Genomic DNA, 24423 nt, shown 5'->3' on the forward strand with positions numbered 1-24423 from the left:
ACCTCGCTGGTGGTTTTGCGCTGGTGCTAACACTTACCGCCTCGATCTCTGGTGCCCCGTAGATCGTTATGTCATCAGGTGCACAGCGCCCCATTACCGCCCCCTGCTGCATCACTGGGCATCAACAACGGCAGTAACAGGAGGCGTTGTCACCTCTGCTGGCCGTTTGGGGAGCGGTATTTAAAGACAGTAGTGGGCAGGTAGGCCAAACATTATTCTTCGCACCTGTCTGATGTCTGCTGGAAATTTTGAAATGCCTAAGCTCTCCACACTCTGAGAGTGATTGGGGCAGTAATGGCAGTCACACAGGTTCCCTGGCCCCATAGAACCAAAGAGAAAAATGTTGCAAACATCACTGGCCCTTATGCTGGCAGCACTGCACTGAACATTCTTCAGCACTCTGCCACAACCTCCCCTCTCACACACTTTAGTGCTCTAAGGGAATAGGCAGTGCTTGATTTAGCGCTCCACTTCCCTCTTGGAGCGCTAAAGCTGAACTTCCCGGGATGAAGAAGGATTATCACCTGCCGATACTTTTCTCACATTTCAAAAGTTATTGCCCCAAACAGGCGCAAGGGCATTTCTAGCCTTGTATCTTTTGTTTATACAAATCCTGGTGACCCCATGAAATAAAATAAACAAGTCCATAGTTATGTTGGAACATAAAAACAAAGGAACAGGAGTAGACCATTCAGCCCCTCAAGCCTATTCTCCCTTGTGGCCTAATAGGTTTCTACAGAAACTGCAAGAATCCCAAGGCTCATCAATTCATTACTCAATGTCAGGGGAATCCATTGGGAGCACAGAAGCTCTCACAGATCCCTCCTATGTAGACAGCTCCCTCACACCAACAGGGACACTCACAGATCTGATAAAGAAGAAAAATGTGATGCACCAGAAATAGACAACACTAACTTAGAAACATAGAAACATAGAAAATAAGTGCAGGAGTAGGCCATTCGGCCCTTCGAGCCTGTACCACCATTCAATATGATCATGGCTTTTGAATATATCGAACGAACTGGCCTCAACAACTTTTTGTGGTAGAGAATTCCACAGGTTCACATTCTCTGTGCGAAGCAGTTTCTCCTCATCTCGGTCCTAAATGGCTTACCCCTTACTCTTAGACAGTGACCCCTGGTTCTGGACATCCCCAACATCGGGAACATTCTTCCTGCATCTAACCTGTCCAATCCCATCAGAATTTTATATGTTTCTATGGGATCCCCTCTCATTCTTCTAAATTTCAGTGAATATAAGCCTAGTCGATCCAGTCTTTCTTCATATGTCAGTCCTGCCATCCCGGGAATCAGTCTGGTGAATCTACACTGCACTCCCTCAATAGCAAGAACATCCTTCCTCAGATTAGGAGACCAAAACTATACACAATATTCAAGTTCTGGCCTCACCAAGGCCCTGTACAACTATACTCAAATCCTCTCGCTATGAAGGCCAATATGCCATTTGCCTTCTTCACCGCCTGATGTACCTGCATGCCAACTTTCAACGACTGATGTACCATGACACCTAGGTCTCGTTGCACCTCCCCTTTTCCTAATCTGTCACCATTCAGATAATATTCTGCCTTCCTGTTTTTGCCACCAAAGTGGATAACCTCACACTTATCTACATTATACTGCATCTGCCATACATTTGCCCACTCACCTAACCTGTCCAAGTCAATCTGCAGCCTCTTAGCATCCTCCTCACAGCTCACACTGCCACCCAGCTTAGTGTCATCTGCAAACTTGGAGATATTACACTCAATTCCTTCGTCTAAATCATTAATGTATATTGTAAATAGCTGGGGTCCCAGCACCGAACCTTGCGGTACCCCACTAGTCACTGCCTGCCATTCTGAAAAGGACCCGTTTATTCCTACTCGTTGCTTCCTGTCTGCCAACCAGTTCTATATCCATGTCAATACATTACCCCCAATACCATGTGCTTTAATTTTGCACACTAATCTCTTGTGTGGAACCTTGTCAAAAGCCTTTTGAAAGTCCAAATACACCACATCCACTGGTTCTCCTTTATCCACTCTACTAGTTACGTCCTCAAAAGATTTTTAGAAGATTTGTCAAACATAATTTCCCTTTCATAAATCCATGCTGACTTGGACTGATCCTGTCACTGCTTCCTAAATGTGCTGCTATTACATCTTTAAGAATTGATTCCAACATTTTCCCCACTACTGATGTCAGGCTAACCGGTCTATAATTCCCCGTTTTCTCTCTCACTCCTTTTTTAAAAAGTGGGGTTACATTAGCAACCTCCAATCCATAGGAACTGATCCAGAGTCTATAGAATGTTGGAAAATGCATCAATCCATCGACTATTTCTAGGACCACTTCCTTAAGTACTCTGGGATGCAGACTATCAGGCCCTGGGGATTTATCGGCCTTCAGTCCCATCAATTTTCCGAACACAATCTGCTGACTAATCAGGATTTCCTTTAGTTCCTCCTTCTCGCTAGACCCTCAGTCCTCTAGTATTTCCGGAAGGTTATTTGTGTCTTTCTTAGTGAAGACAGAACCAAAGTATTTGTTCAGTTGGTCTGCCATTTCTTTGTTCTCCATTATAAATTCACCTGATTCTGACTGCAACGGACCTACATTTGTCTTGACTAATCTTTTTCTCTTCACATATCTATAGAAGCTTTTGCAGTCAGTTTTTATGTTCCCAGCAAGCTTCCTCTCATACTTTATTTTCCCCCTCCTAATTAAACCCTTTGTCCTCCTCTGCTGAATTCTAAATTTCTCCCAGTCCTCAGGTTTGCTGCTTTTTCTGGCCAATTTATATACCTCTTCCTTGGATTTAACACTATCCCTAATTTCCCTTGTTAGCCACGGTTGAGCTACCTTCCCCATTTTATTTTTACTCCAGACAGGGATGTACAATTGTTGAAGTTCGTCCATGTGATCTTTAAATGTTTGCCATTGCCTATCCACCGTTAACACTTTAAGTATCATTTGCCAGTCTATCCTAGCCAATTCACGTCTCATACCATCAAAGTTACCTTTCTTTAAATTCAGGACTCTTGTCTCTGAATTAACTGTGTCACTCTCCATCTTAATGAAGAATTCTACCATATTATGGTCACTCTTCCCCAAGGGGCCTCGCACAACAAGATTGCTAATTAATCCTCTCTCGTTACGCAACACCCATTCTAGGATTGCCAGCTCTCTAGTTGGTTCCTCGATGTATTGGTCTAGAAAACCACTTTATATTTATATGGTGCCTTTAGCATATATGAATAGGAAAGCGCTTCACAGCAACATAATCAGACAAAAATTAACACCGAGCCAAAGAATTATATTCGGAGGCATGACTAAAAGCTTGGTAAATGAGGCCAGTTTTAAAGCGGGTCTTAAAGGAGGAGAGAGAAGTGGAGCTGGAGAGGTTCAGGGAAAGAATTCCAGTGGTTAAGGCCTGGACAGCTGAAGGCGTGATTGGTGGGGCAAAGAGGAACGCAGAGTTCTCCAAGAGTTTCTGGCTGGTGGACGTTACATGGATAGGGAAGGGTGAGGCCATGGAAGGATCAGAACCTAAGGATGAGAATTTTACATCTGAGGCGGTGGTGGTGGTAGCAGTAATAGGGTAGAAAGATCTCATAGTCTTGATGAGCTCAGAGAGGGCATGAGGGGAGATAGAGAGAAACTGTAGAAAGGGGATCCTTGGGGGAACCTTGCCTTGGTGGACAAGAGCAAGGGTGGGATGCAGCAGAGGCAGGCTGAAAGGATGGTCTCAATCTGTGAGAAAGAAGTCCATGGGCTCCTTGCACTTCTTGTTGGAGGTGAAGGTGGAGTGGGCAGGGGAGATAAGTTTAAGGAGACTGCTAGTAGTGAAGAAAATATGTTGGGGGTTTTATTTGCTTTCTGGAGGATCCTGGAGTAATGAACAGTTTTGGCAGCAGAAAGAAGGGCCTGATGGAGCTTAACGTGGTCCAGCCAGATCTGGAGATTAATGGCTAAACCATAGACATTCAAATCTGGACTCTTTGGAGTTAAGGGAGAGAAGTTAGGGCCCATATCAGGGGAAAAACTGAGGTGGGAGAGTGTAAGAGCTTTACTGGGGACAAGGGCATCAAAGTCTATTGCGAGGGAATGATTGAGCAGAACGACAGCTGCAGAGGTAAGGAAAGATATATAAATGGCTTCAGAAGCAACATTTCAGTTTTAGTATTTGGATAATCTTTTTTGAAATTCGAACAGTATCTCAGACAATATTTGTTCTTCAAAAACAAAAATTGTCAAATATTTGTTAAAAGATGTGTAGGAATCGATAGCCTATTCTCAAATCATATGCATGATCCCAAAAGCTATGATAATATGAAACAGCTGATGCCCCATTTACCAGCATTGCTTTCCCTCTTCTAATGTGGGCTAAAAAGTTTATTAACTCTTTCATTCCTAGATAGAATTCAATTAATGCTGTTCTATTTAAAATGCTGTTGACTATATAAAAACATTCTGACTGTATGTAAATACTCTCTTATGAAGAAAATTATGACAATTAGCACAAATTCTATTAACCTCTATGAACACTGATATAGTAATACGCTCTACTCCAGACATTAGAAATGTTGACAAAGCTACAGAACATATACACACTTACTGGCTTGAACATTAATGGTTGTTTTTGAAGTGTCCTTGCCTAATGCATTCTCAGCCTCGCATGTATATTCCCCAGCATCTTCTACCTTCAGATTATTTATCTGAAGTCTCGAGTTTTTTCTGCAGAAAAGAAATAAATAATTTGAAATCAGTCTTAAGATACATATTTGTAAATTGTCAGAAGAATGAAACAGAAAAGTTGAACAAGACACAAAGTTTTGCAGCAGTAAATTTTCATTTTACCACAAAAATGTAGACTTTGAATACAGTTGTAATGTGTATTTTGATTCACTTTCTTTGCTCTAATTTGGTTAAATGCCAATCTTCAGCATAAGTTACTGGTAGCTTTGTCCTGATAAATTAAATTGGCAACACTGAAATATACCACTGGGATGCTGGTGACATTAGCATCCATTTAGAAATTATCTGTGGCACAGTGATCTAAAATAGGTCAGAAATGTAGCACAAAATGTTGTTTACAAAGGCTCTACTATCTTCTATTTTAGACATCTATAGTATAATTAGATTAACCAATCATAAACATGGCTCTTAAAAATAGGATTTTGCAAGATTTCTAGAATTTTTGATTATTGATTTGTTTAATGGAAGAAGCTATTTAAAGCATTGATTACATCCTCTTAATACAGATGAGCAAGTTGCTTCACTCATCCTAATGATTCAAGAATTATGGAGAGGAATAAAATAATTCCATTGCTGAAGTGCTCATGTGGACATTGGTTTAGGATAGGATTGGCCTTATGTACAATATCCCCATGGTTAAATAGCCAACATGCAAAGTCAAGGGTTATAAATTAAAATTGGCCACTTGGGTCAGATACTGGTAGATGACCAGTGTCCATAGAAGTAGACTCCAGCAGGGAGAGGAAGGGAGGTGAAAAAATTGGCAGATTAAATGAGCAAAAACAATGAACAAATTGCAATAAAATACCACTAACACCTTTAAGGAATCAAAGCTCTATTGTTATTTTTTCATGCAACAGTAAGTGGTGGGTTGCCATGGCTTCACCACATCCGAAGTGACTGTATTGGAGATAGGGCAGCCAGGTTCACTAATTTATTTTACAAATGCCACACTTCTAGTGTCATAACAAGTTTCTCCCCCCTTCTTAATGTTCCACAAGAATTTCTCACTATTGCTAATGGGGTGAGGGGAATGACATAAAGACAAAAGAGAACAGAAGGGGGAATTTTAACTCCCCTGTTTGACGGACACTGGGCGGGATCAATTAAAATGGAGCAGGATACTTACCCACCGGTCTCCTGCCTCGCTTCTGCTGTCTGCAATTTTAAATTTCAGGCACTAAAGATAGCTGCCAAAAGCTGGTGATCCTTGTTTAAACATGAAGATTGAGTCCAAATGACATCATCAGGACCCGACTGCAATATTAACCCCACGTCTGGGCAGGGAGGCTCCTTTAGGCCCAACCTGCCGGGAATAGGAGCCAGGGCCAGAAGCAGGAGTACTCCTTTGGTCTCCACAAAGAAACCATGGGCTTCATCTATCCTGGGCTTCCCTCTTCCAACTCCCAGGTTTACTTACCTTATGTTGGCCGTCCGTTCCCTTCTTCCTGTCGCCTAAAATCATGCTTCTACCCATTGTTTTCCCTGTCCGACTGCTCACTAGGCCACGTTCCTGTTTAGGAGTTAAAATTGAATCTTTTGTTTCAGCATTGCTGAGTAGTATTAATGGCAACGATTGCTAAACGCCCTGTGTAGTATTAATGCTGTAGATTTTAACACCAGCACTAGTCAGCAGTGTCATTACTATTGGACAACCTCATTCATGATACATCCAGGATTCCACTGGGTGAGCAACGTTAAGATTGGCCCTCTATAGTTGTCATGCAGCCTTTTCTCCCAATCACGGAGATTGGTGAGGATTGCAGGAACTGTTATGTGTGAGCAAAGTCAGGGAAAATGAGAACAGATATATGAGCTCTCAAAAACTCACAGATAGTAAATCTATTAGCATAATAAATATCATCACCTCCAGCTTTAGCAGTAAGCATTAATGGCAATCAGGAAAAAGCCAGCTGGTATTTCACTTGGGCTCAATAGTAATAGATCAACCTGTTCTGTTTATATCTTAAAAGCCTAGACATGTTCAGTGGAAAGAGCATTTGTAAAACTGATTCTTTGTGTGAATTTTAATGCAAATGCTTCTAACTTTCATTTAAAAGCTTCCTCCTTCAACTGTTTATGTTGCATGAAGGGCTATATGGTTAGCTTCACATTTAACTCCCAGTGGAAAAAGCATCTGAACTCCCCCAACATCGTTTATTTACATTAAAAGAAACTTTACAACTGAATGTGACCTCTTTATCAGAGGTAACATAACGATCATAAACCAGTAACATAAAAGCTGTGGTGAATTGTACATACAAATAGAAAAGGCTCTCTCATGGTAGTTATGCTTCCTTCTCCAATGCACCACATTGTGAATTTTTAAAGTCAACTGTGTCATCAGAGATACCAAATAGATATAAGGCACTTACGTAAAGGGAGAAGTAAAATCAAATGCGATCTCATATACTGCCCAGTCTCCAGTTACATAGCAGTTACTAGTAAAAGTGTTTGCATCAGTTTATGTCTCCTTCACAATGACTCGTTGATCACAGGAAGAATGGCACTTTACTCATCATATGCAGCATGTGTCCATTCCTCCCAGTAAAGATTTATTTTATGAACTGACTACACAAAACACATTGCATTTTGATAGATACCAGCATTCAGGATGTTGGAGGAGTGGAAGTGGGGCCCATAGGAATATGCCAGGCTTGTGGCCTTGAACACTCAAAAGACTTCAAGAAGCCCCAAAGTCACTGGACTTTCAGAAGCGGGACTGACAACATAGATTGTTTTCCTCTTCTGTTCGACCAGCTGACTTTGAAGATGGGCAGCAATCCATCTGCACATTTTCTACATCTTCCCACTGAGCATGTACCCAAGATACAGGCATGGGTGCCCACCGGTAATATCTAGGAACGCTAGCGAGGTCAGCACTTGAGTTACTGGCAGGGTGCGATTACCGCTCTGCCATAGTTATAGCGGCAGAGTTGAATCTCGGATTTTCCGCCTCAATATCCAAGCCTCACTGGAGTTATTCCCATTGATTCATTGTCAGTTTTCTATTTACGCCCTCACCCATACCACCTCCTACAGCCTTTCTGTGGCCTTTCTGATTGATTACTTATACTGACTGACGAAACTCACTTCACAGGATTCTTACATCAATCACAAAGAAATCATCCAATCAGTCTGGGCTGGGCTCAATGCCAGGCCGAGGTAGAGATAGGACAGTTTGTTAAACCACTGCAGTTCCTAACCTCTACTAGGAAAAATATATTGTATAATGTTTTCATTGTATTTTTGTCTCCAACTGTAAAAGTCATGATAAAACAGTGGAAAGTGAATTTTCCAGTGAATTTGTGAAAAAATTGCATGAATGCCAAACGTAAAAGCAGAATTGTAATTTTGTGAACTTACTTCCCAGTTTTTATCCTGATTTCTTTGTTTTTCTTTATCTCTGTTCCATCTTTGAACCACTTGTATGTGGGGCGGGGGGTTCCTGCTGCCTCACATTTCAGAGAAAGCTTTTGTCCTTCCAGAAGAGTTTGGTTCTTCAGTTTCTTCAGCTTTGGAGGAACAGCTGTGAAGACACAAATGAACCTTGGAGTCAATCCACTGGAAGAACCTGTCCAACAATTGTCTTCAAATACTAACACATATTGAGGTGAAGTAATCATTACTATAAAAAATGGTGGCCAGAAATTTGCTTAGGGGTTCTTTCGATTGGCCACCATAACGTTGGTAGAAACCCCAGATAAACAGTGAAGACAGGGATTTCTTCTGCCATAGTTGCGGTGGGAGGCGACTGATAGGAAGAACCCTGAGGAAATTCCCTGCCATAGATGGGCTGCTAAAAAGGTTGTTACATATTGTAACATTTAGGGTTCCTTTGTTAATGCTCTTCTAAGTCTGTAGCAGAAATCTTAACACAATGCCAAATGGTGTAAGAAAGTATATTTGATACAAATCAAATATCTGGCAGAAGCTGTATGAAGATTGAATACAGCATATAGTTGTAATATAAATATATATTCTGTTAAGGTTTGCTTTGGGCCAGAATGCACAAATAGGGGTTCTCCACTACTCTATATGGTTATTTCAATACACTTGACCACAGTGATAGTTTGTCAAAGTTCCTCAATTAGTACAGTACTCGAGAGTTATCACATGACTATTTTTAACAACCTGCTGACACAGGTGCACCTTCTGCTGAAATGCTGCAACTTAATTCCTAAAATTTCTATCAGTAATTTACCAGGTTTTACTCTGCAATTATCAGTATTATTTTTCACATTTCGCTATTCCTCTGTAGAACCCAGCACACTGCCAGATTGAAGTGTGTGGATGCACAGAACGATAATCAAATACTGCTCTCATTCTGCTCTCTGCTGACACCTTCACCTACGAGCCAATCTGAAGCACAAAGCATTATCAAATAAAATATGCTGACAATAAAATTAGAAAAAGAGCTTCTGGTGTGAAAATATAAGTACGTAGGGGGTGAAATTTAACTGCAGGGATGCAAAATGGGGAGTAGCGGATTCGTCGCTTGTTATAAATTCCCACGCGATTTTCCTTTCCATTACATAATGGAAGCAATATTGCGCAGGGTGTGTAACGGGAAGTTGATCCGCTACCACACATAGTGCACACAGCCTTAGTTGAATTTGAACCCCACAAAGTAATTCCTATTCCTGTAATAAGCTCACAACATATTAAACAGAAGTGATGTGTATAATAGACAGCAGAGTAATTATTATGTTAAAAATTAAAGCAAATTTTAAAATTTATATAGTTACTTTCTTTGGTATAATAACATGATAAATATAAGTTACTCTTTTGGCAAATAGTGGATTATGTAAAATAGATCACTGAGTGGTATAAAACTACAGAACAGTTCTGCTGAAGGGTCATCGACCTGAAACGTTAACTCTTGTTTCTCCACAGATGCTGCCTGACCTGCTGAGTATTTCCAGCATTTTCTGTTTTTATTTCAGATTCCAGCATCTGCAGTTTTATTCTTTTGTAGAACCTGTGAGTGTTGTGTTACAGGAGTAACATAAGAACATTAGGAACAGGAGTAGTAAGCCATTCAGCCCCTCGAGCCTGTTCCACCATTTAATTAGATTGTGGCTGATCTGCAGCTCAACTCCAATTGCCCAACTTTGCTCCATATCCCTAGATACCGTGACCTAACAAAAATCTATGTCACATTCTCTGCAGCATGTATTTTCTATTTTCTGTAAAACCTGTATTCCTGACATTATCATTATTTGTCCTTATCGGTTCTGCATTATCATTTGAAGATCTTTCTGCTATCCTATTTTGGTTGGAGGATGGATGTTCGGTGGAGGGCTGATACTGGGCTGCAGTCTGCAGGTCAGTCATTGGAGTTCACGCTGTCATTGTGAGGTTATTAGTTCACATTGGGCAGGTCAATGAAATGAGCTGTGGGATACAAAGAGCTGAGAATGATAGGGAAACAGATCTGAAGGCAGAAAGACGTATGCAGGAGAGGAATACCCTGGCAAAAGTTGGAAGAAAAGGGAGAAATTTTCGGCCTTCAGGCTCAATTGTTTTGTCAAATAACCAACAGTGCAACATAAGATTTGTAAACCAGTGTGTATAGTTCACTCATATAAGGAACTTAAAACAATCACTGTCACTAAAGAAGAAGTACTCGGTAAAATAATGGCACTAAAGGTGGACAAGTCCCCGGGACCTGATGGCTTGCATCCTAGGGTCTTAAAAGAAATGGTTGCAAAGATAGTGGATGCATTGGTTGTAATTTACCAAAATTCCTTGAATTCTGGGGAAGGACCAGCAGATTGGAAAACTGCAAATGTAACACCCCTATTTAAAAATGGAGGCAGACAGAAAGCAGGAAACTATAGACCAGTTAGGTTAACATCTGTCATTGGGAAAATGCTGGAGTCCATTATTAAGGAAGCAGTAGCAGGACATTTGGAAAAGCATAATGTAGTTAAGTAGAATCAGCATGGTTTTATAAAAGAGAAATCATGTTTGACAAATTTTCTGGAATTCTTTGAGGATGTAACGAACAGGGTGGATAAGGGGGAATCAGTGGATGTGGTATATTTGGATTTCTAGAAGGTATTCGATAAGGTGTCACATAAAAGATTACTGCACAAGATAAAAGTTCACGGTGGGGGTAATATATTAGCATGGATAGAGGATTGGCTAACTAACAGAGAACAGAGAGGCGGGATAAGTGGTTCATTCTCTGGTTGACAATTAGTAACTAGTAGGGTGCCACAGGGATCAGTGCTGGAACCCCAACTATTGACAATCTATATTAACGACTTGGAAGAAGGGACTGAGTGTAACGTAGCCAAGTTTGCTGATGATACAAAGATGGGAGGAAAAGCAATGTGTGAGGAGGACACAAAAAATCTGCAAAAGGACATAGACAGGCTAAGTGAGTGGGCAAAATTTTGGCAGATGGAGTATAATGTTGGAAAGTGTGAGGTCGTGCACTTTGGCAGAAAAAAATCAAAGAACAAGTTATTATTTAAATGGAGAAAGATTGCAAAGTGCTGCAGTAAAGCGGGACCTGGGGGTACTTGTGCATGAAACGCAAAATGATAGTATGCAGGTACAGCAAGTGATCAGGAAGGCCAATGGTAGCTTGGCCTTTATTGCAAAGGGGATGGAGTATAAAAGCAGGGAAGTCTTGCTACAGCTATATAAGGTATTGGTGAGGCCACACCTGGAATACTGCGTGCAGTTTTGGTTTCCATATTTAACAAAGGATATACTTGCTTTGGAGGCAGTTCAGAGAAGGTTCACTAGGTTGATTCCGGAGATGAGGGGGTTGACTTATGAGGAAAGGTTGAGTAATTTGGGCCTCTACTCATTGGAATTCAGAAGAATGAGAGGTGATCTTATCGAAACGTATAAGATTATGAGGGGGTTTGACAAGGTGGATGCAGAGAGGATGTTTCCACTGATAGGGGAGACTAGAACTCGAGGGCATGATCTTAGAATAAAGGGCTGCCCATTTAAAACAGAGATGAGGAGAAATGTCTTCTCTCAGGTTGTAAATTTATGGAATTCGCTGCCTCAGAGAGTTGTGGAAGCTGGGACACTGAATAAATTTAAGACAGAAATAGACAGTTTCCTAAACGATAAGGGGTTATGGGAAGCGGGCGGGGAAGTAAAGCTGAGTCCATGATCAGATGAGCCATGATCTTATTGAATGACGGAGCAGGCTCGGGGGGGGGCGAATGGCCTACTCCTGTCCCTATTTGTTATGTTCTATGTAAGCTGAAAATTCACAGGGTTGGGGGTAATATATTAGCATGGATAGAGGCTTGGCTAACCAACAGAAAACAGAGAGTCAGGATAAATGGGTAATTTTCCGGTTGGTAAACAGTAACTAGTGGGGTGCCACAAGGATCTGTGCTGGGGCCTCAACTATTTACAATCTATATTAATGATTTGGATGAAGGGACCGAGTGTAATGTAGCCAAGTTTGCTGATGATACAGGGTGGAAAAGCAAGTTGTGAGGAGGACACAAAAAATCTGCAAATGGATATATTCAGGCTAAGTGAGTGGGTAAAAAATTGGCAGATGGAGTATAATGTGGGAAAGTGTGAGGTTATCCACTTTGGTAGAAAAAATAAAAAAGCAAATTATTATTTAAACAGAGAAAAATTACAAAATGCTGCAGTACAGAGGGACCTGGCGGTCCTTGTGCATGAAACACAAAAAGTTAATGTGCAGGTACAGCAAATAATCAGGAAGGCAAATGGAATGTTGGCCTGTATTGCAAGGGGGATGGAGTATAAAAGCAGAGAAGTCCTGCTACAACTGTACAGGGTATTGATGAGGCCACACCTAAAGTACTGCATACAGTTTTGGTCTCCTTATTTAAGGAGGGATATACTTGCATTGGAGTCTGTTCAGAGAAGGTTCACTCGGTTGATTCCTGAGATGAAGGAGTTGACTTATGAAGAAAGGTTGGGCCTGTACTCATTGGAGTTCAGAAGAATAAGGGGTGATCTTATTGAGACATATAAGATAATGAGGGGGCTGGACAAGGTGGATGCAGAGAGGATGTTTCCACTCATGGGGGAATCTAGAACTAGGGGGCATAGTTTTAGAATAAGAGGTTGCCAATTGAAAACTGAGTTGAGGAGGAATTTATTTTCTCAGGGGGTTGTAAATCTGTGGAATTCTCTGCCCCAGAAAGCTGTGGAGGCTGGGTCATTGAATATATTTAAGGCAGGGATAGACAGATTTTTGAGCGATAAGGGAGTACAGGGTTCTGGGGAGCGGGCAGTGAAGTGGAGCTGAGTCTGTGATCAGATCAGCCATGATCTTATTGAATGGCGGAGCCGGCTTGAGGGGCCAAATGGCCAATCCTGCTTCTATTTCTTATGTTCTTATATCCTTAAATCATACAGCTTTGGTATAATTTGAGAACAACAGACAGAAGTGGAATACCAAATTTGATTTCAGAAATAGAAAATGGTTCAACTCATGAATGCCACACTCCCAAGAAAGCCATTCAAGTTTTGCAAAATGGAAGTAAAATTGGGATTCTACTCCTGATCATTGCTGGGAATTTCCTTTGGGGGAGGAGTGGGGAGAAGGAGGGAGGGAGAGCTAGTCAATTGGTCACAGTAACTTCGGTGGAAGATCGGCAGAAACCCCTGTTGTGAACTAAAGTTTGTGTGGGCAGTGGGGGGAGCTTCGCGACACCCGCCTTCAGTCACTGCCTTGAGGTCCAAGTCATTTTTTAAGGGCCGGACCTCATTTGGTTACTGTTGGCAATCTGCAAAAGCAGTACAGTACCAGCACTCACAGACAGCTCTTCGGCCAGCAAGGCGTGAGGGGGGAGTTCCAATAGATCCCACCTGGAGCCCAAATAGAAGATACATTTTAATCAGGGGGCGGGGAGAGGCAATCGTGGGGAAAGCGGTGAGGACCAATGTTCCCCTTAAGCTGGGCGGTTGTGCGGCTTCGCAGCTGTCTGGAGCTCCTGCCCAGGCTGCTTGACGGCTTCTCAATGGAAAAACTGGGGACATTTGGGAATTTGAATGGGCCGCGCAGCTCCTTAAAGGGGCCATGCACCCTCCAAAAATTAGAAGGAACATTGATGAGGACAGGCTGGCAGTGGGCCACTAGATTTTTGTGAGGAGCCATTATGCTCTTCCTGGACCCACAAAAGATCTTTAAAAAACATACCAAGCGGTTTTGTGAGCTTTAAGGACACTCAATGCCTGGTACCAATGGGCCTGGTACCGTCGAAGGCCATCAAAACCAGCGCCCCCATTTACGCATCTATCTGAGATTCCTGCCGAAGTTATGGCAGCTAATCAGGAGAATCCCCGAGGAAATGCCCAGCGCATGTATTTCACATTGAAATCACACTTCTGCTCATGTATCAATCTGCAATAGCATGAAAGGGAAAAATATATTTCAACCAGTATTTGTGAATCTCATGATGCTGAGGAAGTTAATAGTAATTTGAGATGTCACTGATCCGGCTGTTACACAACCCAGTGTACAAGCCCGTGTCTCCAACAGGAAAGCAGCGCCGGATGCATCAGTCACATGATCACTAACTTGCCTTTGCTATTTTTTAAATAATAAAGCAAGATTTTTTTTTGCACTTCAAATAACATTGTATGTAATCTACATAAAAACAAATCAAATAATACCAATACACTTAGACAAATCAAATTATTCCAGTAATGCTGAGACTGCAGGAACTACAGTTCCCTCGGCTTTTTCTTATCACCTCAAGTCCCAGGTTGAGTAACTGTTTTTTTTAAACTTACTTGTAACTCATCTGCTTTAGTAGGTTTATACACAAGTCAGTCCACTATTAGAGCCTTATTTTGCCACTAACACCAACGCAAAAAAAAAATTTTCATTGATAAAATACATGACAACACCGGCATGGATGAAACAGCAACAATCTCAATCTATTATAAATACATATCTATCTACCTCGCTGTCTATGTAGATGTCTGCATTTTAAATATCTTATTTTGTTGCACGCTTCCTGTCAACTTTTTTGTTACAAATTCCTGTGTCACATCTATAATGTAAATAGCCTGTGCAACCTTAACTGCAATTACACCATCCTGCCAGTGGTGCTGTAGGACCTCATTTTTGCATCTTCAAACTCCTCTGCCTGTAAACTTGGCTAGAAATTGGGTGCATTTGCACCTCTTGTTAGCACCCCGGGGGGCGCTAACGGGGTGTCAATGCCTTTGCAACTAGGTGCTCTGACATCGACTCCCGCCATATTGGCCGGGTATTTAGCGGTGGCACCACAGCATTGTGTCCCGATATCCTGCGCCCAGAGATTGTGATGTCATCGGCGTGCGCATTGCCTCGTTAGCGCACCGAACCCGAAATTCACTTTCGCTCCCTGCAGTAGTACCGGACGAAAACATCAACAGCTGCAGGAGGCATGGATCGGGCGGCCGGCCGCTACCGGGGCATGATTGAAGGCGAGGTGGCCGAGGTAAGTAAAAAAATCCTTACCTTTGTTGATGCCATTTTCTTCGCGGGCTTCTACCCACGATCATTCAGACCAGAACTCGGCTTGAGTGCCGGGCTAATCGCACGTGTAAAACGCTCTCTTGGTGGTCCAGGTAGGTCTGTTTTAAATTGCAGAACCTACAGCGATGGCCCATTCCTTTAAGGGAGGGAAGGGTCCTTTGAATGCGGCAGCGCTGCACGGCCCAGTGTGCAGCACTGCTAAGGTTTCCGACCCACCCGTGTCCTTTAGCGCTCCAAGAAGGAAGTGGATCGCTTGATTTAGCGCTCGACTTTCTTCCTGAAGCGCTAACGCCAATTTTTTGAGAACTGGGAAACATTAGCACCTGGCGCTATGTTTCCCGGCTTTCAAAAGTTACCACCCCCAAACGGAGCGATAATGAATTTCACTCCTACACTCCAATCTTCTCTGCCTTCCAAATTGCCATATTGATATTTAACTATAGTAATAATATTAAATCAATTTATTATAGAAAAAAAGAACAGAATGTCTGACTTTAAAATGCATACTTTAGGTCAATTATCCCCTGCCCTCTATTAATACATCGATTAATACAGCTGATTTTGACTGTTTGAAACAAAACAGAATATTAACTAATATTTATTCACTATGTATTAAAAAATAGTGAGTAGTTTGTAAAGGTAACACAGTAGAAGATAGTACGGTAAACATAACATGTCCTGACCAAGTAATTACAGTACCTGAACACACAGAAATCTCAAGCATTAAATCTTACTGGCTGTATTTCTCCTCCTCCGCTGGCTGGCTGCTCTATGCCTTGACTGTCTTCCCTCCCCCAGCATGAATGGATAATCTTGAAATATTTCCCAAGAAGTACACATTCCTTTTAATCTTCCACACACCCCAATGAAAAATTGATCAATGATGCCTTAGGTACAGCCACTGCAGGTAATTTGACGTTCAGAACATGTTTGGCAGACAACTCGGGTAGCAGGATATTGATCCTCTGTCTCTTCTCTCCCATGTCCTCCCAGTGTTGGCTCCGTTTCCCAGTCAAACCACTGAACAGTACCATATCCTGTGCTCCTCTTCCCCCTCGCATTTATATAGCGCCTCTCATGTCTTCAGGATGTCCCAAAGTGCTTCACAGCCAATATAATATTTTTGACGTGTTGTCACTGTTGTAATGTAGGCAAACACAGCTGCCAGAGCCACCTCAAGGACAACAATGAGATAGATGGCCAGTTAATGCGGCTAAATTCAACATCGGCAGGGCACTAAACAGGCTGAAGTAAATGGAAAGGAAAATCAGACAGAGCGTAAAACAGGCAGATAATCGACTGTTGCCCGTTTTGTGAATTTTACCCCAAATCATGTTGGTTAAAAGATACATTTTGGTCTGGACACTGGGAAAACGTTACTTCACTTCCTGAAATCATGCCATGGGATCAAAGTCCACTTCAGACTGAAAGTCCAGTTACTCAAAAAACCTACCCTCAACCCTTCTGTCTGTGAAAACTACCACACCATCTCCAACCTCCTTTCCCTCTCCTAAGTCCATGGATGTGTTGCTGCCTCCCAAGTCCGTGCCTATCTTTGCCGCAACTCCACATTTGAATCTCTCCAATCAGGTTTCCACCCCTGCCACAGCGCCAAAAGTTACAAAGGACATCCTCTGTGGCTGTAGCCATGGTGAGAGCACAGCAAATTGAGCTGGTAATGGAATGAGCTGGGAAAGCAGAATTTGGTAAAGGTGAGAATTCGGTGCAGAGGGGGGATGGAGGTGCTAATTAAAAAATGTAGCGTTGATTTGCGAACGTAGCAGAAGGAGGCCTTAAGTTTTCTTTGTGTGATTGACCATCATAAACTGATAATATATCAAAGGGACAAAAGCAAAAAAAAATAAAAGATGGAGAAGGGAAAACTCAAGAAATTTAATTGAACAGGGTTTGTCATTTTCCTTTTCTGTTTAATTTTTTTTTAAACTCAAACAAGCATAATATTTTAAAGTTGCATGAGGATGGAATACTCTGTGCATTGTAGAAGTTGTAAGATGGCCCAGGTTCTGGAGGGTTTCCTCTGCAACAACTTCAAACAGGTTGCTGCACTCAAGGCTGAGGTGGTCAGCCTTGGTGAGTGACTGACCTCACATCAAAATATTAGGGAGGAAGAAGATTTTATAGATGAGGTGTTAGAGAAGACCACACTGGGGATAGACGTAGGAGAGCAAACCCCAGTTCCTGGAGGAGGAGGGTGCGTCTCTGTTAGAAAGAGAACCAGAAGTGGGTAGTGAAGCATCCCTCGTGCTCTCCAGTAGTTTAGAAACATAGAAACATAGAAATTTAAAGCGCAGAAGGAGGCCATTTCGGCCCATCGTGTTCTTGTTAGCCGACAAAGAGCTGCACGGCCCTCGGTCAGCAGCCCTGAAGGTTACATATAACCTATGAACAATGAACAATGGCAGAAAGGTAAAGAGCACCCAACCCAACCAGTCCGCCCCACACAACTGCAACACCCCTTATAATGAAACATTCTACACTCCACCCCCAGCCGGAGCCAGAGTTTCTCTTCTCTGAAAAGAGATGAAGTGGAGACTCAAGAGGTGGCTGCGACAGGCAGGAATGTTCCATTCACGGAAGCAATCCAGCAACCTGCAAAGTGAAGGAGGAAAAACTAGAAATAATAACAGACAATTTGTGGTATATGGGGATTTGATTATCTGGTTCACAGATAGAGTTCTGTGCAAACTGAACCTAGGAAAACAAATGGTACATTGCCTCCACGGTGAAGGTTGATAGAGTGCTAGCTGATGGAAGTAAGCAAACAACTTTTGTCACCCATGTGGGGAAAAACCAACACAGGTATAAGCAGACCAGAGGTCCCTCATGCTATATTTATGGCATTAGTAAGGAAGTTTAAGGGAAGGAGCTCAGGTGCAATATTTTCTGAAATTCTACCATTGCCACGTGCTAGTGACGAGAGATAGAGGGTAATTAGGCAAACTAACACATGGCTGAGGCTTTACTGTAGGGAATCAAGATTTTGGTTCTTCAAACCATGGGACAACTTTTGGAATAAGAGAATCTATACAGACTGTACGGCCTCCATCTAAACAAAAAAGGGGGATAAAGGTGTTGGCAGGCAGGATAGATAGAATGGCAGGGCAGTGTTAAAACTAGAAGCGACAGTGGTTGCGGTGAGTGTATCAGAGCATCCATACCAATTAATGGGGTACAAATTAACCTGGACCCATTTTCAGAATTTCGCTGGCAGGCCCCGAGTTACAAGCCGGGAATGGGGGAGGGGGAGGAAGGACAGTGGCAGGTGGAACGATTGCAGCTGTCAGGGGCCGTTAGCACTCCTGCACCTCCTGATGCCACATGCTTTTAATAATAACAATAGAACTGTTTATACCTATTCGGTGGCAGCCGCTGGTCAGGCCACATCCACACCTGGAAAACCAGTGGACACCTGCCCCGCTCAGTGCAGCCCAATTTCCCAGGAGGATCCTAAAACAGGTGTTTTACCCCTCAATGGCATGTGCTAGAAGCCTAATGCCTGTTTTAGATGGCCACCCTGGATGACTGAAAAATGGCCTGATCCAATTTTAGGTTGGTTGTTTTAAGATGTCCATGGGTCTTAGGACTTTAGTCCTCGAAATCTTGGATGATGAGGTACAATTTCTACCACAATAGACGATAAAAGAGATACAGTATTAAAAAGGGTACGCTATAGACACCCAGGCCACGGAAAGACTTGATCTGGTACTGTGGGATGAGATAAGGAAGATGACTAGTAAGAGATCAATTCTAGTAGTTGGAGATTTTAACTTACCAGAACTGGATTGCATTAATAATGTCTCTGCTGGCAAGGCAAGGAAAATATTTCTAGAGTTAATGGAAGACTGTTTATGATTCAGTTTGTAAAAAAGCTAACAAGGGGAGAAAACGTCTTAGATTTGATTGAGAGTTATTGGGACGATTAAATCCCCAACACGAAGGTGGGTGAGGCTTTAGGTACCAATGATTGCAATGTGATCACAGTTGACATTTCATGGATTGGAGAGGTTATAAATACCAAAATAAACTTTCCAAATTTGAAGAGGACGAACTTTATGCACTTCTGAAGTCTTGTCAGAGTGGGCCTGGCAGATTTGAATATGACGAGGTGAGTGGAGAAACTGTGGAGTTCCTTTACGAGTGTGATTCTGAATGCAATGGACCAATGTATATTCATACAAAGCCAAGGTACCAAGCTTAAAGGCACTTCTTGCCTGGTTGGACGAGGCTACAAAGTAATTCAAAGGAAAAAAGGCAATTTAGGCCACGAATGAAATGGCACAGAATTAAGATGGATTCAAAACCAAATGGCATGCCAGGAGTGCAAAAAAGGCATTAGAATTGCAAATACACAATTTGAATTGAATATGGCAAGAAAAGTAAGGATAATAATAAAACATTTTTTTAGTTATATTAAGAGAAAAAGAAAATGAGTGATGAAGTGGGGCCACTGAAAGTGGGACTGGGTGAGAGCATGACAGGCTGCATAAGTTCGAACTAAGTTTCTTGCCTCAGTTTTTAGTAAGGAGCAGAGAGGTAGCTTATTTGAACTGGAAAAGGAACCAAACAGTGTTGCAGAGGTATGTTGCGACACTATTCACATTACTACTAGCATAGTTGCAAACAGTTGTGCAAACCAAGGAAGGAAATTGAGGAACTCGGGCACAAATCTTCCAGAAATCATTGAGTACTGGAGAGGTGCTTGGGGACAGGATAAAAGGCAAACGTTGGGCTGCAAAAGTGACCCAGAAAATTACAGAGAGTGAATTTCATGTCCATTGTAGGTAAAGCTATAGAAACCCTTATTAAAGATAAGGTCATGGAACATCTGGCTAGAAATAAAATCATAAAAGATCGCCAATATGGGTTCATGAAGGGGAGGTCTTGCCAATCCAAATAGTTGGTTTTCTTTGTGGATGTGTCAAAGGTGCTTGATTGGGGTGAGGCAGTGGATGTGGTGTTCTTGGACTTTGCCAAGACTTTTGATACAGTTCCTCTGGAAAAGTTCATATTGAAAACAAAGTTAGCGGGAATCAGTGGTAACTATTTTACAATGGATATGTTATTGGTTGACTAATCAAACCCATTGTACAGGGATTGTCATCAGGCTTGGATAATGTTACCAGTAGGATCCCACTCAGGGGCTGTTTTGGACCTTTTGGGTTTAATATCTTCAAAGGGCCATAGGAACAGGTGTGGGCCATTTCGCCCCGAGAACCAGTCCTCATAATTTAACCCTTTAAGCCTGGTATCATTCTGGTGAATCTGGGCTGTACACACTACCAAGACCAATATATTTTTCCTGAGGTTCGGTGCCCAAAACTGACATACTACTTCAGATCAGGTCTGTATTACTGAAACATCATTTCCTCGCTTTTAAATTCCAACCCTCTTGAGATAAAGGCCAGCAATCGATTGGCCATTTGGTTACTTTTTGTACCTGTGCACTAGCATTTAGTGATTTATGTACATGGACACCTAAATCCCTTTGCACCTCCACAGCTCTTTGTCTCTCAATGTTAAGAAAATATTCCACTTTCTCTTTCTCAGATCCAGAATGGATGACCGCACATTTCCCCATATTGAACTCCAACTGCTTTAAATGAACACACTCGCTTCGTTTATCTAAGTCACTTTGTAACTTTCTGCTCCCTTGCACATTCCTTGCTGTGCCTCATAACTAGTGTCATCCACAAACTTGGATAACCAACACTCTTATCTAAGTCATTATATGGTGAAAAGCTGAGGCCACAGTACAGATCCCTGGCAAACACCACTGTTCACATCCTGCCCTAAATGACAGAAATGATCTGGAGCTATGAATCACAAGCTCAGTGGCTAAATTTACAGATGATACAAACCTATGAAGGTGGTAGACTGCAAAGCTGAACAGGATAAAGCTGCAGGAGGATTAGAATATACTTGGGAATTGGGCAGACAGGTGGCAGATGAAGTTCAATCTAGAGAAATACAAAGTGCTTCACATGGGGGAAATAATCCAGTAAGGGATTATTACTTAAAAGGAAATAAAATAATATTTATGGAAAATGAAAGAGATCTGGTAGTCCTGATTGACAATAAATTGAAGCTATTGCAATAATACTCGACAGCAGTGAGCAAAGCAAATCAAATTCTGGCATGTATTAAAAGGCCAATATTGAGTTGAAATAGTCACATTTCAAAGTGTCAGAAGCTTAAGGAGAAAGTAAAGTAATAATTTAATACTTATTTTTTTTCCTGATCTGGAGCTAGAAATTTACAAACCCCTTCCAATTTACAAGCTTCTCTCACTAATTGAATGGGGAGCACTGGCTTGCTTCCCAAGAATGGGTCATACAATCATGCAATGTATAAATGGAGCTTCAAAGCCTCCCTGGTAAAGTGCGACATCACCACTGACACCTGGGAGTCCCTGGCTGAAGACCGCCCTAGGTGGAGAAAGTGCATCCGGGAGGGCGTTGAGCTCTTCGAATCTCAACGCCGCAAGTGTGAAGAGGTCAGGCGCAGGCAGCGGAAGGAACGTGCGACAAATCAGTCCCACCACCCACCCCTTCCCCCGACGAATGACTGTCCCACCTGTGATAGGATCTGTGGCTCTCGTATTGGACTGTTCAGCCACCAAAGGACTCACTTTAGGAGTGGAAGCAAGTCTTCCTCGGTTCCGAGGACTGTCTATGATGATGAAATGGCGCTCAATGAGTCAAAAAAATCTCCAATTGCAGTTCCAAAAGGCAATGGAGCCAGCTTATTACAAGTACTCATAAGTTATTCCATTCTTTCCTCTCTCCATCCTACAATACACACAAAACTTGTTGCTGCATAAACGATAAACACCGAAGATTCATGGGATTAAACAAAAAATAATGATGAAAATCTAAAACAAAAACAGGAAATGCTGGAAATATTCGCTCGGGTTTAGAGTCACTGATCCCTAGTGTATCCTGTACTCCTTACAATCAGGAGTTCACCATTACTGCTCAATATCTAGTTACCTGATATTGACCCTGAACTGTAACAATAAAATCCGTTGTTGTATGAACTAGATACTGTGGGGGTGAAATTGCCCCTCACCCTGATTGGGGGCGATAACCTTCCGGAACCAGGACTTTTTTCGACCGGCCCGGAACTTCCGCTCCCGACGTGGAATTGGGCCATACGCCCCTCAAAGGAATCGGAGCACTTTCTCCGGTGCTCTGTTTCCTTTGAGGGGTGCTGTCGGGATGGGTCCAGTGCTACATGGAGCAGGCCACTAACTTGGAGGGCCACTGTGCACTCTGCATGGCCCTTTGGTGGCTGCCACTGGGCCACCAGGGAGGCATTAGACTGGGCCAGCAGTCCGGCCCCCAAGATGGAGAGCCGGGCTGCACGATGGCGGACCGGTCCACACATTGTCGGGCTGACCCAAGAGTCGGCCAACAAATAAAGTTGGCGGCCCGGGCGCTAAATGCCTCCCCTTTAAATAACATCCTGGCAGTGGATGTCCACCAGCTTCGCAACCCGCGAAGCTGCCATTGAGATCCGCTCGTGGCATGCGGGGCAATATCCCCTGCGGGGCGGAAATGGGGCGGCACGGGGCAGTGAAGGGTAGGTGCACATGGCGATAATATAATCACCGGTTGCGCGTCGGCTCAGGTACGCTAACCGCGGGGCGTGGCATTGCCACAACAGCGTCCCCCCAAACCTCCAGGCAATTTCCCAGTCGGCAGCAGCGCCCCCCTCCCCCGGGCGAGCACAAGACGTTAATGGGGCTATAAAAGAGGAAATTTGGTCCCCTATAATACACCTGGCCCATTATGTTCACTTCTCCAATTTTCCGAAAGATAGTCTGATGAATACTTTACTGAGACGAGGGTGATTATAAATCAACATTTTACAAATAGAGCAACATTTTGTAGTAAATCTCACTTGATTTCAATTGATTTTTCTTAATCTTGAAACATGGAAAATAACAAAGTGTGCCACATTGCTCCTGTCAGCAGACTAAGTGCACATTTCTGACGAGAAGACTCTCTGAGACTGGTGAAGCGAGCTTTCTCTCTTTGGGACAGACTTCCTACACTGAGAATTACAAAGAATATTTCACACAGAAACAGGCCATTCGGCCCAACCAGTCTATGTTGACGTTTAGCTCCACTTGAGCCTCCTCCCATCCTTCCTCATCTAACTCTGTCAGCATAATCCTCTATTCCCTTCTCCCTTATATGCTTTTCGAGCTTCCCCTTAAATGCATCTAAAGTATTTGCCTCAACCACTCCTTGTCGTAGCGAGTGCCACATTCTCACCTCTCTCTGGGTAAAGAAGTTTCTTCTGAATTTCCTATCTGATTTCTTGGTGATTATCTAATATTGATGGCCTCTAGTTTTGCTCTTCCCCACAAGTGGAAACACTCTGTGTCTATTCTATCAAAACCTTTCATAATTTTAAAGGCCTCTATTAGGTCACTTCTCAGCCTTCTCAAGAAGACTGAGGGGTTACATAATAGAAGTCATTTTTTCCTGATAGATATAACTTTGCAGTTCTGTAATGGTCATTGTCAATCTTTTTTGAGCCCTCTCTAGTGCATCTATATCATTTTTATAATATGGTGACCAGCTGTATGCAGAACTCCAAGTGTGGTGTAACAAAGTTTCGATACAAGTTTAGCATACCTCCTTTACTTTTCAATTCTATCCCTCTCGATCTAAACTCGAGTGCTTAGTTTGGATTTTTTATGGCCTTATTAACCTGAGTGGGTGGAAGGAGGCCCATGCCCAGAATCTTCAAGGAGATTGCCCAGGAGGTGTCAATGGCAGACACGGTGGTCAGTGTGTCACAGAATGTTTTTGAGGAAGCTGCCCCTTCTCTATGTGTTCCAGGCCATGGTGTGGGTTGGTGAAGCCACCTGAAAACTGGAGGCTCGGTTCACCAGCCATGCCCTGCGCATTCACAATGCATGTACTCTCTTGTCCCCGAATCATTGACAACCCTCCTCGCACTCCACTTCCACTGTTGATATGCGTTGTCCAAAGGTCACCCTGAGCCGCTACCTGGCTCTTACCTCCTCCCAGTTTTCAAACATGATCAGTCACCAGCCAGATTGAACTGAACATATTTGTACATCCACACAGTGGCAGCTATTCTACTATGGAACGCACATGTGGCATAAGAGGAGCTGCA

At 42.7% G+C, this 24423-nt stretch overlaps 1 protein-coding gene across 1 annotated transcript in view; it reads right to left on the minus strand.

Annotated features, from left to right (window-relative positions):
* LOC139263037 (pro-neuregulin-2, membrane-bound isoform-like) overlaps positions 1–24423 on the minus strand; it is a 940626-nt gene that overhangs the window by 151235 nt on the left and 764968 nt on the right. Inside the window, exons 2-3 of the mRNA XM_070878524.1 lie at positions 8124–8286; positions 4618–4736 (exon numbers count right to left, since the gene is read on the minus strand). Coding sequence (XP_070734625.1) covers positions 4618–4736; positions 8124–8286 — 282 coding nt within the window. The remainder of the gene's footprint in view (positions 1–4617; positions 4737–8123; positions 8287–24423) is intronic.

The sequence above is a fragment of the Pristiophorus japonicus genome, chromosome 4 (genome assembly GCF_044704955.1).
Source record: "Pristiophorus japonicus isolate sPriJap1 chromosome 4, sPriJap1.hap1, whole genome shotgun sequence".
Classification (NCBI taxonomy): domain Eukaryota; kingdom Metazoa; phylum Chordata; class Chondrichthyes; family Pristiophoridae; genus Pristiophorus; species Pristiophorus japonicus.